General features: G+C 38.6%; 1 protein-coding gene across 5 annotated transcripts in view; it reads left to right on the top strand.

Moving 5' to 3' along the window:
• PTPRZ1 (protein tyrosine phosphatase receptor type Z1) overlaps positions 1–15815 on the top strand; it is a 145006-nt gene that overhangs the window by 96361 nt on the left and 32830 nt on the right. For 3 of the 5 annotated variants that reach the window (XM_056341632.1, XM_056341631.1, XM_056341629.1), the window contains exons 11-13: positions 5606–5649; positions 8274–11847; positions 15559–15703. In XM_056341632.1, the coding sequence (XP_056197607.1) occupies positions 5606–5649; positions 8274–11847; positions 15559–15703 (3763 nt within the window). The remainder of the gene's footprint in view (positions 1–5605; positions 5650–8273; positions 11848–15558; positions 15704–15815) is intronic. The other 2 variants (XM_056341634.1, XM_056341633.1) reach the window with 1 other exon arrangement.

Here is a 15815-nt window from a genome sequence, read left to right as displayed (position 1 = left end):
TCCACAATGAAGTTCTGACATCCTGCCTGATGTTTCACTTTTCTGTTTATCCTTTATCTACCTCTTAGATAATATATTCCTCCAGTCCCTTTCCTGAACTTGCGGGTTTTGTGTTTGAAGAATTTTCTCAGGTGACACTCTACATACCTCTACATCCATTTCAACATGGAATGACAAATAAGCAGGGTAGTGTTGTCATTAGTAAACAACAGTTCAACAAATCAAGTCAGTGCAGTGCTGCCATCACAGCTTTAAAACCCCTGAAAACAGACACTGCAAAACAAAATCCAATCTAGGTAATATCCATAGAATAAACTGCCCTGTTATTACTGTTGTATCCCTGGTGTAAGGATGGGATGCAGACCACTCTGCTGTGTGCTATGTCTCCCTTTGGAAGGAAAGGTCAGTGCGGAGGCAGGGAAGGAGACAGGAGCACTGGAACTGGGTAACCATGGAGCCAGCACGGCCGGCAGCTCTGCGCCGTGCACCAGTGGTGCCAGCAAATGCTGCTGGGGAGCAAACTCAGCAAGGGGACAACGGGGCGTTTGGCAGCCTGCAGCTGGCCAGCAGTGTAGGTACAGCCACTGATTACGGCATCCCTGTTGTATTTCTGCTGAAGTCATGCAAAACAGTGGCTTTACGTTCATTTCAGTAGAAGGAAGAGTGAAGGCCATAGTTTGGAAATACATACTGGAAAACTCGTTTTCACCTTCCAGTATATCAGCAGAAATTTCTCTGAGGTTTGAATCCTCAGACAAGAGAATTTGGTCCATCAGATTGTTATGTTTAGCATTTCAGAGTGAAGGTCTGATATTCTTATGCTTTTTTACACTTTTCTTACTGTTAAAAAAATGAGAAAATACAATGCAAGGATACCTATGAGACGTAACAATGCAAAGATATATCTATACAAAATATGAACAGGTTACATAACTATGAAAATGGTATTTTTGTGTTTTCTGTCATTTCAGCATTTGAATATGTTTCCTTAACGTTGTGTGAAAGCTAATTAATGTACATAAGTATATTCTTATCCTGAGTTTTCTTGTTTTAAAATAAAGTATTGTAGAGGAGAGTTAAATAATCTACATATCAGAACTGTACAAACACCTGAGGGTTTTTTTCAAATTTCAGGAAGTTTTGAAAATTTTTAATACTTTCAGGTCTACCTAAGGTTTTTCATGTAGTTTTCCAAAAGCTTCAAAATTGAAGAAGATTATTTCAGGTCAAATGAAATGTTTCAAGGATATTTTAAGTTTTAAAATAAAATTTAAAAGAGGGAGAGTTTTATAAATAAAAATTAAATACCAAAATGAAAATTTTGCATGTTTCAGAAAAACTGTTTCATTGGGATGCTTCCTATCTGAAATGGACACAAAGTTATTAAATGTACTTTGTGTTCTTTTATTTTGACACTACCACAGTGATACATCTGAAAGCACTGGATAAGGAAATTTCAGGGGAAAATCCTACCCATGTAGGTGTACATTGCTCTATAAATAAGTTTCATAGATGCTGTCTTAATCCTGGATACAATTTTAAAATAGGGAGGAAAAAAACTTCCATTCATTTCTAATACTAGTATTTGCATACTTACTTTCACTAATTATTTACATCTTTATTAACTGTTGCAAATATTGCAATTATTTTCATATTTAATATTTTAATATTGCAAATATTGAACAACAGAGATATGAGAATGTAGATATATAATGAGCAAGATTTGTTCAGAACAACTTGATGGTTACAACTATAACATCAAATTGGTTTTGTGATCTGCTTTATAGATCTTGAGGCAAAAGGTGATTTCTTGGAGCTCCTGCTTGTGAATTTATGAAAGAAAAGTTATCTTCACCATGAAGACATGAAATAAAATTGACTCACATAAAGCATAAGCTAAAACTTTCATTTTCAAGAATTACTGAGTAAGCCAGTTAATTAAGGTGAAATTCACTGCAGTCACCTCCAGATCAGTTAATCTTCACGTTAAGAGCTGACATGAGGCATAAGTCATGCAGAAGCATTAGATGTGCCCTTTTCCAGTAAGAATTCTGCCCTTGGTGTGGCCACTTTTAATGGGGGAAGATTCAGTACACTGTGCAACACAAGTGTGGTGTTCAGAAAGCTCATGACCAATTTTTTAGCCTTTTCCCTTTGAGATGCTTGCAAGAGAGAGCATTTCTCATGCCTTCTCCCACCCTCCCTGAGTGCCTCCAGTATGTGGTTAGTCAGAGCTCTGCGGGTTCCAGGTGATCCACAGACCAGGTTTACACCTTGTTCCCATCAGGGCTGTGTAAGAGGAAGGACTGACCTCTTTCAGGCGATGCTCTCTGCCTCAGTTAATGGAAACCTCAGGAACTCTGTGATGACATTTCCTTCCAAATGATCGTAGTTGAGATCTCTGCTCTTTGGGCTTTTCCTAAACTGTGCAGAGTGGCAGTCTTTTATCTTGTGATACGGTGTGTATGCACATCAGAAGTGTTTCCAGTTAGTCACCCTTTAGAAAAAGTCATGGGATGCCCTACACGTGTAGCTGCACCACGTCCACTGAAAATGAAGGGAATCATGACCATAGTGTTTTAGTCAGCTTTGATAAAAGTCCAAGCTTTCTTTACCAATTTTTCATTTGCTATTAGAACTGGATTTTGAATAACTATCTGAATGTGTGCTTTGACTCTCTAGGTAACATCAGTATAGCTCTGAAAGTCCTGCAAGTAGTTGGTTGTGTAGTTAATGCCGGTGTTACTTTCATGCTTTTGCTGACACAGGAAATGAAAAATAAGAATATATATCTCCTCTCATCTTCCTTTGTGTAGACTTCAGTTGGTGTTTATAAAAAAAAACATGCTGTGATATGGCTTTCAAACACTGTCTCCTGCATGGCAGCTCATGCTGTCAGCAATGCTTTGTGAGGAACTAACTATGCAATTTGTAATTTGTCTTTGTGACTTTTGTCCTAAAAAACACTAAGCATGTCTTAAATGTTTCATTTAGGGGATGCTTTTTTTCTAATTTTGTACTGATAAATGTAGAAATCTGAAAACTGATTTAATCAGAAGAAACAAGCTTTACTTTTGTTCTTGCCATGCCATTTATTACGTAAGACAGTACAGAAATGAAAACAGTTTATGTTGTTCACGTTGTTCTACAATAACAAATCAGATTGTTTTAAGACATTTTTTTAAAGATTTGCATTGAACAGAAATGTAGGGAAACAGTTACCTTTTTTGTCTTTGTTCTCTCATTTCTTCATCTGTCATTAATATGGACTATGAAAAGACCTCTACAAAACTTTCTAACTAATGATTTAATTATTTTATTTTAAAATGTAAGCTATAGAATAACTAATATGTGGTTCCAGAAAAAATAAACAAGCTTGTTCATCAACCTACATCAATGGGTTGTTTTTTGGAGGGTGTGGTTCTTCTCCTTGTTTGGGGGATGTTAGCAGATTTCTGTAATCTCCTATCAAGTCAAAATACCAGCAACAGGATTAACAGAACTTCTGTAAGTGTGTGTCTCTAATGCTTTTGACAAATACGTTTTCTGTGGCCAACTAAATTTGAATAGTGTTTGTGAAGTGCCTGAAGATTTAGTGTTGTTAATATAGATTTCATATATATATATACTCACACACATAGACAGGTAGATAGATAGATAGATATGTATGTTAATGCCTCTCCATGGAGACAACAGCAAGAAATTGTAGTTTTCTGCTGGTGGAATTTGAGACCACATACACTACTGTATACTCTAGCACAATCAGCACATTTTATTTTTCTGATTGAGTCTGATTAAAGCTCAATTCAAGAATAGTGACCACAGAAAGAATGGTTAGAATTTCTCCGTGTTAAAAACATTTTTAGAGAAGTCAGTTGAGTATGTAATACATGGTATGGGTCTACTGTGGGAAGACTTTCAAACTACTGTCTAAATATTTGATTTATGTCATTGAGAAGCCAGGGAATATCATTATCTCCCCCACCCCTTCCTCCCCTCTGCTCCCCTCCCCTCCCTGCCCCGGAGCCTCCTAGGCTTCCAGGACTCAAAGGTAAGATAATTTTTCTCTATCTTGTTAATGAAAGGTTAATTCAGTGCTTGGTATTTTCTAAATGTTTGTAACAAAAGAATAATTTATGAAGATTTTGTGCAGCATTGTTTAGTCAAAATTTGTTTCCATGCTATAACCTACAAAAAAACCTGTATGAACTTGTTAGTTTGATAAACTTTATCTAGTGTATGTTGCATATAATACATGTCTGAATTTGTTTTGAAAGGTAGATATGGACAGACCAAAGAAAATACAAATTAAGTCATAAATGTCCATCTGACTTTGCAGAGATGAGAAGTATAAAGATGGCATCTTTATACCAGTGTATAGAGGAAACTTCATTTGAGAATTGTGGAGGAAATGCAGACATGGAGCTTTGTGTGATGCTGTTGTTAGAATTGCTCCTCAGGCTGAGAGACTGGCATTTTCGCTTTGTGCAAATATACCTCAGAATACGTGCTATCACTGGTGTACAGACAGCACTAGAACATTGATTCGGAGAAAGCCTTAGAAAGATTCAGAAAGGAAACGGACATTTCTGAGGGCCAAAGGAGCAGTGAGATGCATTAGCGCTGTGGAGGGAGTATTAGATTTCATCACAGGAGACCTATGGCAGTTCCTACCGGAGGTCTGTAGGTTTCTTGCAACCTGCTTCGAAGCCTCTCTTGCTGACCACCATCAGAAGTATAATACTGGATTTGGATTGGAGCAAAAAGAGAGAGCAAAGCTGAGAGACTACCTCTAAACTTAAAGAAAGGATCTTCACCTGGGCTGTAGGAGATTCGTTCCTTGATCCTGTTTCAGCTGTTACTTATTTAGGAAAAGTGCAGAGGCCTCAAAAGCCTTTAGAGTAGTTCTTCACAGAGCACCCAGTACCTGTTTACTAGGGACTTTTTGTGGGATGTGGCACAACTGGGTTCATGTCCTTACACGAAATCAAGTGGAGTGGGAGTTTGAAAAAGGCCTTAAGCACTGGACTCCAAGAAGGGTAGGTCTCTTTGGTCTGCCCTGACAGAGGCAGGCAGCCTGCTGCATGCTGGATGCGATGGCATGGCTGTTGCGTTGGTACCTAACTCCAAGCCTGGGTGCGCAAATGAGGAATTCGCTGTTATGAAAATTGTAGAACAGATCATTTTACAAGAGTATCTTTGGAGCTTTCAGATTAAATGTAGATAAATGGTTGATTCCCAGACTTACCTTTTTTCTCTATCATGATTTTTGTATTGAATTGTATGTACTCATAGAAAACATCCTCATAAACTTGGTTGTCCCTGGCCGGGATGTGGCTCCTCAGTGCAAATTTAACACATGCTGCAGTATCAAATAAGAGCCCGGCAAGACTTGTGGCTGAATGTGTCCTGTCCAGATACGCATTGCTACCCTTAGAGCTAGTTCTCAACCCAGCTGGTCGGCCACTTCTCTAAATACAATCCTATAAGATGTCCTAGACTGGGTCTCAATAAACATATTAACTAATCAATTGAGTCCTTGCAGAATTAATAATTCTGTGAGTTTAAAATGTTGGATGATATGGTGTGTATTTTTGTTTTATAGAGGCTGACCTCATTCCTGAACTGAATGAAACTGAAGAATATGAGGTATAGCATTCATTTATTTTTCAGAGAGTATTTCAAATACATAGATTTCAACTAAATTGAGTTGATATTCTGTAAAGATTTACAAAATTATGTCACCAACTGAATGTATTATGTATGTGCATATACAGCCTTCTCTTTCAGCTATATTTCTCCCTAGATAACTCTAGAGATGCCTCACTATTTAGTTCTCTGGGGCGGGAGATACATGGAGAAGTAAGAGATATCACAGGATGTGTCTAAATATTTTTGAAAATGGGGCATCAAGTTCCTGTCACCTCTGAGTGAAGTCTGACAGAATTGTTCATTTAGCAGAATCAAAGCCGTCACCCAGCGTTAGGCTTTTCAGTTTGTTTAAAGACAAATCTGACTTGGGCTTGCTTATGGTGGTCTTAGCATGTAGTAAACTAAAGTAAGGGAAGAAGGCAGTTGTGCTGAAGAGTGACATTCGTGTGCGTCTGCTACCAGTGTGCTATCGGTTCAATTTAACAGTTATTCCAAAATTCTTCACGGGTCATTTACTTCTTGTACTCAAGTTAAGACTTAACAATATAACACAGTTTTGGATGTTTTTATGATAACCTCTGCAGACGTCCTATTTGGTAACCATGTTTCTGGTGTCCCAGCAAGGAGAGAGCTGAACATACCATAGTGAAGTTTTTACAGTCTCTAATACCTGTTTGACAACATGGACAGTTCCTTCAGTAAGACCTACATTTGTATCAAGTAGTCCCTCAGAATTTTTATTTTATGGTTTCGATCTCTGACCACAATATTCTCACTAAGTGGCAAGTCCTTGTTAGTTAGATAGTCTGTGCTTACCTGTCTACACTCCCTTGTACTTGTGGACACTGAGTAACCAATATAGAGTCACTTCTCTGTCGCTGTAAGCTGCATGTCTAGATTATTATATTGTGTCTGTCAGGACAGTAACTGAGTGCCAGTGAATGTCACCTGATTTTTACTTGAACCAAGAAAGTTTAAAAGTGTAGGCATTGCCCTACAGAGAGTAGATTTTCAGAAATAAGGGCCTGTCCAGTCCAGTCCGGGTTTGACGACACACAGTCTAGGTGTTGCTGTCCTGGCATTTTAGGTATTTAGCCCTTGGAATGAAATCCAAACCTGAGAGTCATGTCTGAGGTACCCTACATTGTGGGAGTGCACCAGAGGGAGGTTCCTGGTGCAAAGGAGGGACTGCAGTGTGACGCATGTCTCTAGTCCAGTGGTTAAAGCCCTCACTCTGGTGAGACTGGATAAAAGCTAACCACTCCAGTTAGCTGAGTACCCTATCTAATAGTTTATTCAGCAGTGTTTCATCTTGGGCACTTTCTTTCAAAGGCTGTTGATTTTACATTCTTCTCTCTGCTGTGCCCTGTTCACTTCAGTGCAGGAGTGGGAGATCTACTCAGCCTAAAATAGAGTGGAAACTGAGGATTTCTTAGGCTGATAACTGTGTCCCAGTCTCCTATCTTCTGGACGTTTTCTCTCAACATTATGCTTTTGAATAAAAGCAGGTGGGTATTGCCACCACATCACCAAGCCAGATCTTTGAAAGAAAAAGGAGTTGCAGCTGTACTTTGTGAGAGGCTCTGTCCTGCTGGTGTCTCTTGTGTGATAGCCCTATGTGTGCCTACCGAATCAAGTCCCTTCAGAAATGAAGATGCCACTCAACCTAGTTTGCAGAGCTGTGCTCAGACAGGTTTGGTTCTGGTGCAGTTCTAGATGGGGGCACAGCACAGAGCTGCAGGCACTGCTGTGTCTAGGTCAAAACAAAAATGCCTGATGAGCAGGCTGGATGCTTTCACATTACATTTTTTGATTTGGGGCAGGGAAAGTTGGAGAGGGGATGACAAGATTTGACATTAGATCCTCAAGGACTGCCTAAATCCTGATTGCATTCATTGTATTTTTTTTCTTTTTGGATCTGTCTGTAAAAGTCAAAACTCTTAACACAGATTTTTCACCCAGTATCATTGTTCATGTTCAGCAAAGGGCCATAGCAGGGACTAGATGGTATCACTCACAACAGCTGTGAAACTGTTACAGTAATGCTGACCATCCTGAAACCTTCTTTTCCAGAAACTGAAGATTCAGCAGATTTAGGGACAAGTCATAAATATATTTTACAAATTCTGTGTATTTTTTTTTTGTGTAATTTTTTGTGTAATTTACAAATTACTGTGACAATTCAGTCAACATCAGACTATTAGTACAGACTCTTAAGACATTCTGATAGCAAAACCATTTTTTCATCAATGGGTACTGCATATATGATTGCATTTTATTAGGAAAGAGGTAGAGCTTTTTTAATAAAGTAGAAAAATAGTGTGAGTGAGTGGGTTTTGTCTCTCAAACAGAGTAAAAGTAACAATATTTAACAAGTTGTGACACAGGATTTTTTTTGTTTGTATTACAAATAAGTAGTATTTTCAAGAGAGAAGAGGATATCTGTTCTTGCAGCTAAATATTTTGCTTTAAGACCAACAGCCTTCTCAAGTGTTGTATTGTTTTGCCTCTCTTTTGTTTTTATTAAGCCAGGAAAATGTATTATCGCAGTTTTGGTTTTCATTTGTGTACAGTGTCTATAAACATTTTTAATTGTCTTCGGCTATGATATTTTTTCAAAGGATGAAGTTGATGAAAAGGAAACAGAGGTCGATGAAGAAACTGCAGTGATTCCTAGCATTGACAGTGCAAACCAAATGAGGAAAGATTTCCAGGTGACTACATCGAGCTACAGTCAAGAAAGAATGGGGACAAAACCCTATGAAACTAAAACAAATATATACTTAACAAGAGAAGAAGAATTGCATGGTAAGGATGTTTTCAAAGCAGTTTATTACCCTACATCTCCACCTGTTGGTGAAATTTCTGAAGAAGAGGAAGAATCTTTTATGGAACCCCAAACAACTACTGGAATTCCGCCTCGACTCATTGACTCCACCAAAGGCGTAGAAGAAGAATACATATACCTTTCTTCGGGCACTGAACCAACAAGAATAACCACTACAGGCCATAGTGATGAAGGTTTCTTACTGTCTCCTTTTAAACCTCATCAGGAATCTGATGACTTTTGGAGTTCGGTTCTTACTACTTCTTCAGCACAGCTGGTTACAGAGGAGACCTCCCAAGAAGACACCCTTCCATCAGGAAGCCCAGATATAAACGTGCATGATGTTCTTTCCCAAGGCTCCATTAAGTATGTTTCAGAAAGTGTAGCACCCTCAAGCTCTGATGAGCCTCCAAAGCATACTTCCTCCACTGATGGAAACGTATGGTTTCGTGACGCTACAGATCTGACAACTCGATCTGTTGATACAGCGGATAGCAGGCAATTGTCTCAGACCAGTTACACTGATGCTTATGTAGAGGGATTAAAGCCAGCTACAGTGTCCTATTCCAGCAGTCCAGTGGTTTCACAAGACACTTCAGATGCGGATTTAGAGTTGCCACATTATTCTACCTTTGCTTTCTCCTCTGCTGAATTATCACCTCACTCTATCTCTTCAAGCTCTGGAGAATATGGTTCTGCTTCTGCTGCCAGTGAGGTACTCTCTCAGACAACTCAACCAGTCTATAATGGTGAGATACCTCTTCAACCTTCCTACAGTAGTGAAGTGTTTCCTCTAGTCACCCCTTTATTGTTTGACTCTCAGATGCTCGACTCTACCCCTGCTACATCAGATAGTGATGTGACCTTGCATGCTACACCTGTATTTCCCAGTGTTGATGTGTCATTTGAACCCACCCTGTCTTCCTATGATGATGTACCTTTGCTTACATTTTCCTCTGCTTTCTCCAGTAGTAAAATGTTTCACCGTTTGTATACAGTTTCTCAAACGTTTCCACAAAGTGCTACTCCAGCTGTTGCCAGTGATAAGGTGTCCCTGCATGCTTCTTTGACATTGGCAGAGGGTGATACATTAATACAGCCAAGCCTTGCTCAATATGCTGATGTGGTGTCACATCAGACTACTCATGCTGCTTCAGAGACACTGATATTTGGTCATAATAGAACTCACATATTTTCTCAACCTGAACCATCCAGCAGTGATTTAAATATGCATGTACTATCTACAATGTCTGAACTTCCTTATGCTTTGTCTGGTAATGTGGGCTCCCTCCAAAGCTTTACTGTTTCCTATGACTCTGCAGAATTTGTGCATGATTCTGTTGACGTATTTCGTCAAGATCCTTTATTTAGCACCTATAACAATGTACTGGTACATAAACCTTCTTATGTAATATCAGAAGCTGATACCTTGCTGCAGCCTACACGCTCTCTATCTAGTGATATGGATTGGTCTGAAGCATACTCTGGTAGTGAGTCCCTTTTGCCTGATACAGATACTTTGATGGTACTTAACATTTCTTCCTCTGATTCCGTAGATGAAATTACCTATGAATCATCTGGGTTTAGTGATGTTAATAAGATGCTTCAAAAAGGTGATGTTGTATGTGGAGATGAGAGAGAACTGCAAATTTCCTCTTCTTTAAGTGAAATGGCTTCCAATGCTGAAAGTAAAGTGATACCTGAACTTTCTACATCTGTTTCTAATAATGATGTAATTAAGCAGAATACGTCTCTGCAAGAAAGCCCACTTCCTGTTTCTAGCACAAAGGGAATCCTTCCAGTCTCTCTTGCTTTTCCCACTACTAAGATATTTGATCATGATATTAGTAGACTTACAGAAAATCACGTTTCCGTTCAGCCTTTGCATGTTACAACTCCAGCCTTTGATGACACTTTGCTTAAACCTATGCTTAGTGCAAGCTCAGATCAAGCTCTCTCTGCCCCTGCTTATAGCAAAATGTTATCCTCGACTCAGCCGTACTTTTATGAGACCTCGGCTACATTAAATAATGAAGCATTACTGCAGTCCTCCTTCCAATCTTCTGGCGATGGCACTCTGCTTAACACGGCTGCAGTTGTGCCTAGTGATCCAGTATTGGCTGAAAGCTCCAGGGTTCATAAAGATAGTTCTACATTTGACCAAATATTGCATCAAATGGCACCAGGTTCTGCTACAACTGAAACCATGCTGCATTCTACATCTGCACCTTCTGTTGCTGATATGTTGTCAAACACTTTTAGTAAGCCCACAGCGTCACTTCAAGGTATATCTGTTTCTTATGCAAGTGAGGAGTATGTTTCACCCAGTTTGTTTAACAGTGAAGATGTTCAGCAGGTTATGCCTTCATTGCACAGTAGCGATGTTTCATTCCAGCTGACCAGTTTAGAAAATACAAATGCTTTTCCCCCCCAAGCAGCAAATGCCGTAACAACTCCCTTCCTAACAGGTGATACGTTACCACATGTAGCTACTCCTGCAGACAGCCATATCTCTTCAAGTGTTTTTGAAAGAAGTGAGGCTGCCAGTGTCTCTTCAAGTTCTACACTTGGTTTTGATGCTGTTCATATGCCTGCAGTTGTTTCTGATTCTGACGTGTCCATTCATCACACTCTTCCTTTACCAAATGTACATATTTCTGTTATGGCTGTTTCTCCCAAAAGTGCAATCCCTGTAACTTTGAGTAGGTTGCTGGTTCCTTCTAGAGAATCCTCTGGGTTGTCTCCCAGTATCATGTCCAGTACCGATTTGTGGCCTTCTGTAGTTGAGGATGACTACGATGAATATGACGATGGCTTCCCTGTAAGTAACTGTATCTCATGCACTTCCCATAGAGAAGCTCAGGATATGATAGTAGAGGAACAAAATACAAAGGTAAACAATAACAAGGATCAGAGTAACCTAATTATAAGCTCACATTCTGAGAAACCTGAAGAAGAAGAGAAAATTTCAACTGCTGCGTCAGACGGTCAGATAAACCATGCCATGGACAGACATAATTATACATCCAAACCGACTCTGACAGCGAGTGTGATACCCGAGAAGCACAACGACCCGACAGTTTTGGAGAATCACATTCAGACTGCTAGTGTCCCGTTGCAAAACACATCAGAGTCTAAGTCTTGGGCTGTTTTTACAAGTGATGAAGAAAGTGGTTCTGGCCAAGGTACCTCAGATAGCCTTAATGATAATGAAACTTCAACAGATTTCAGTTTTCCTGACCTTAATGAGAGAGACGCTGAAGGGGCAGTTGAAGCAGGTAATTCAGAATTAACTCCGGGATCATCACAGTCATCAGCCTCATCTGTTACTAGCGATCACTCATCAGTATTCAACATCTCTGAGGCAGGTTAGTTATGGATAAGTCTAATGAATACCATGGAAAGCTGTGAGGGGATACTTTTGTGCCATAGGGAATTAGAAGGTTTATCTACATATAATAAAAGGAGAACATAACCGTGCCAGTGAGTGTGATTAAGGAAGCATTGGGGAGCAGGGGGTGCATGCTGAGCTGGCTATCTTGTGAATGCTACTTCTGGCTACTTAAAACTGCACCTGAAATACACTTCAGTAAGAAGATTCATACTGTGCTTTTGGATAGACGCAATCTGTCAGCAGAATTTGGGTGGCACACAGTCTAAAACTAGCATTTGTTTGAATGTTAATTGTTTAATTTTACCGTTAAAGGTTTAAGAGGGATGTAAGTTCTCTGTACAAGTGCTGCCCTTACGGAAATACACCAGAGGGAACCATGCCTCTGCCAGAGGAAACATACCTTTGAGATTCTGGGGTTTAACTTACAGGAGCACATTTCCTCATTTTTTTGTTTTGTATTTTCTAAGATGTATTGAGCAAGGAATAAGATGCTTCAGTTTGATTCTGATTCATCTTAACTCACAAAAACATTCATTTTCATTCTTACTTGGTATGCCACCTTCAGCTTTCAATGAAATGCAGACTTTTTGTGCCAGATTTGCGTGTTTCCAAAATACTTAGAGCCAGATTCTCCTGTACCTGTTTATATTTAGTGCTCTTTTCCTATTTAGCCCTCTTAAAGTCAGCAAGAGTATTTGTGATCTGTGGTTCCAAGGATAAGGTCAAAAGGCAGAACTGAACCTCACATAGGTAAAAACCTGATAAAGTGTTTCCGTTGTATTTAAAATTGCATTGTGTAAACCTGAAGCATTCAGACACGTAATTTGCATTGCCTCTTGTTACATTATTGAAACTCAAAGAGTAAAGTCAGAAACCATCTACGATGTTTGAAAAAAACCAAACTCAAACTAACAAGGTTAAATTGGTGTTCTAGAAAATAAATGGAACTTCCATTAAGTACTCACAGTATCTGCAGAGGGCAGTATCATTCAACTAAACCCACTAAGGAATGAAATCCGCAAAGCATGGGAAATTTTTAGCCCAGTCCTATAAATACAGAGTTAAATCACATGAGGTCATGTTACTCATCAGCAAGAGAATACTAATACGAAAAGGTACTAAACTGACACTCCTGTGTAGCTGGGGCTAGTAGAATGTGAAAAATAGAAAATAAAAATTGAAAGAACGCAGAAAGCACACTGAAATTAGTAGGAGTCCTAGCAAGGTAGAAGTTATAAAACTGAATCAATAAGTGAATTAGTTCAGTAGGTAAGTAGTTACCACATTGTGTAATGTGCATAACATTTCCTTAAAATACAGCAAAAAGAATGTCAGTATTGTAAAACCTATGTTACTAATGTGAATGGGTTACCTTAAAGGATTTATAGTTTGCATTATGGGTGTCATTTGAATTGTTACTGATAGTAACTCAAAAAGGATTATACATTAGTGGAGGAGGAGTACAACAGATTCAAGAGTTTGTCTTCTAGATATTATTGAAAGACACTATACAGTATCATTTCATGTACATTATTTTTTCCAATAAATGATGCCAAATACTGTCTTTTAATAAACAGAAAATTCAATGTGAGCATGTCTAACACAGTCTCCTGTAAATCAAAGACATCTATGCTTAATTCAATTGTAAAGAAATGAAACAAAAAAACACAAAACAAAAAAGAAACACTCAGCTGAGAACTTATTTACACATTGCAGTGAATTCACCAGAAATGGATAAAATATCTTCTTGTTGTGACCATTACAGAAAAAAAGTCATTTAATTTTTACGCAGTCTTTGTACTTATTGATGCATGTTTATGCCTGTTTTGAGCTAGGGCTTTCTCCATAAGACCTCTATGGCTACCTAAACTTTTCAACTTAAAAAAATGTAAGAAAACTAATATAAAGAACTATGCAAAGGATCCAAAGTCATCAATTATTAGGGAGCAAATAAAACTACTATAGATGAGACTGTCTGTTCAGCCACCATCACTGGATTCATGGCCAATTGGGCAAGAAACCACTTTTCATTCCCTGTAGAAGGAATCCTAATCGGATTTGGTCATGCAGTTTGAAAGAACCCTGTCATCCCACAGATAAGACTGGGGCTTATGCTGTGTATTAGTCCAGAGTTGGATCAGCAAGTATGAATTCTCCAAAGGGGTCATATCCTGATCTCTCATGCATACATATAGTTTCTTTTGAAAACAATAGGAAATACTGATTTTAGCCTACTCACCAGAAACTCAGGGACAGATTTGCAGAAGCAACTTGTACGTGCAATCATTTTTCCCACTGAACTACAGGATTTAAAGAGTAGTGATTGATTTGGGTGTTACTTTGAACTGAAACCAAGAAGATGGCTGCAAGATCAGAGCCTAGACCTTTTTGCATGTAAAGCCCTGAAAGCCCCTAAACAAAAAGAAAATGGAAGCAAGCAGAGAACTGCCTGAAAGTCTGTACTGTGTGAAGCTGGTTTTGATTTTTGACATCCTATTTAGAACATGTGACTTGTTGTCTTCCCCCTCCCTGCCCCCGATCCAACTCCATTCTCTCCTCCCTTTTGTCTGGAAGTTTTTTATTCAGTGTAGAATTGGTCCCTTGAAATCCCAATGGAGTGCAGCTGATTTCTAGACAGCAAAATTTTGCTCCCATACAGAGCATTAATTGAATTAGGTCTGTTTCACAAAAGCAGAGAACAGTCTTAAAAAATCTAGGAGTTTAGTTCTAACAAGTGCAAAAGTGCTTATTTCTGTGTTTTAACTCATAGAATGGTCACAGATCACAGTAGATTGCACAGTTTGAAAAGAATCAGTCATCTTTTTTCAAAATCAAAATTTTAAAGTATTTACTTCTTGAGGTATGATGTTAAAAACACAGGATTGGTCTCGTCCACCATTGTGTTCCCTTATTTATTGAAATTATAAAATACATTGGTTTAATCTTCATACAGATTCCTATATACAAATATTTTTGCCACCCAGCATTACAAGGCTGACAGGAATGTAAAATCTAGACAATACCTTAGTTTGATCACCTGTAAAGATAGAAGTAGGAAATTTATTTCTAGCTCCAGTATAGTTGGGGTAGGAAGTACTGCAATTGGATTCAAAGGAAGCAGGGTGTGCCTGTAAGGCGAGTTACAGAATGGGCAATGTATTACAGAAGGCTTAATTGTGGTACAGCAAGCAGGTAGAGACTATTGTCAGAAAATTTTCCTGTTAATCTATTAGCCAGAGAAGTGATCTGACTATTGTCAGAAAATTTTCCTGTTAATCTATTAGCCAGAGAAGTGATCTGCTTTTTATAAGTGACAGTTTAATATCAAAATATTCTTTACATGTTCCAGTATTATATATTCAGATTCCTTAACTCAGTTGGCTTTCAGCTAATAAACAGATGAAAATAAAATACTTTCTTCTCCTATATTTTAACAACAATTTGCTGTTCTTACAAAGAGAAGTCTCCACTGCTGGAAGGCTGAGTCACATAAGCTTGAACACTTTGCTTTACCCTCTATCTGCTTATTTTCTGTAAGCTGGTTTGCAAATGTATGCACTTTCTGCAGTACATAGTAAAAAATAGAGGTAAGTGGTATTAAGTAGGCTCATTGTAAGACACATTCACTGTACTGTGCGTTTCTCAGAATTTAAACATGGACTGTTTCAATTTTCTCTGACTGCAGAGGCAAGTAATATTAGCCATGAGTCTCGTATTGGTCTAGCTGAGAGTCTGGAATCAGAGAAGAAGACAGTTATACCACTTGTGGTCGTATCAGCCCTGACTTTTATCTGTCTAGTGATTCTTGTGGGTATTCTCATATACTGGAGGTAAGTTGATTTTTTGGTTGGTTATTTTTCAGTTCTAAAGAGCTCTGATTTGCAAAATGTGATTGACGTTATTGAGCTGGTTTACAAGAGGGAGACTGGATCTTTTCTTTCA

Source organism: Falco biarmicus, chromosome 5, assembly GCF_023638135.1.
Source record: "Falco biarmicus isolate bFalBia1 chromosome 5, bFalBia1.pri, whole genome shotgun sequence".
NCBI lineage: Eukaryota > Metazoa > Chordata > Aves > Falconiformes > Falconidae > Falco > Falco biarmicus.
This window is presented reverse-complemented; position numbering and strand designations above follow the sequence as displayed.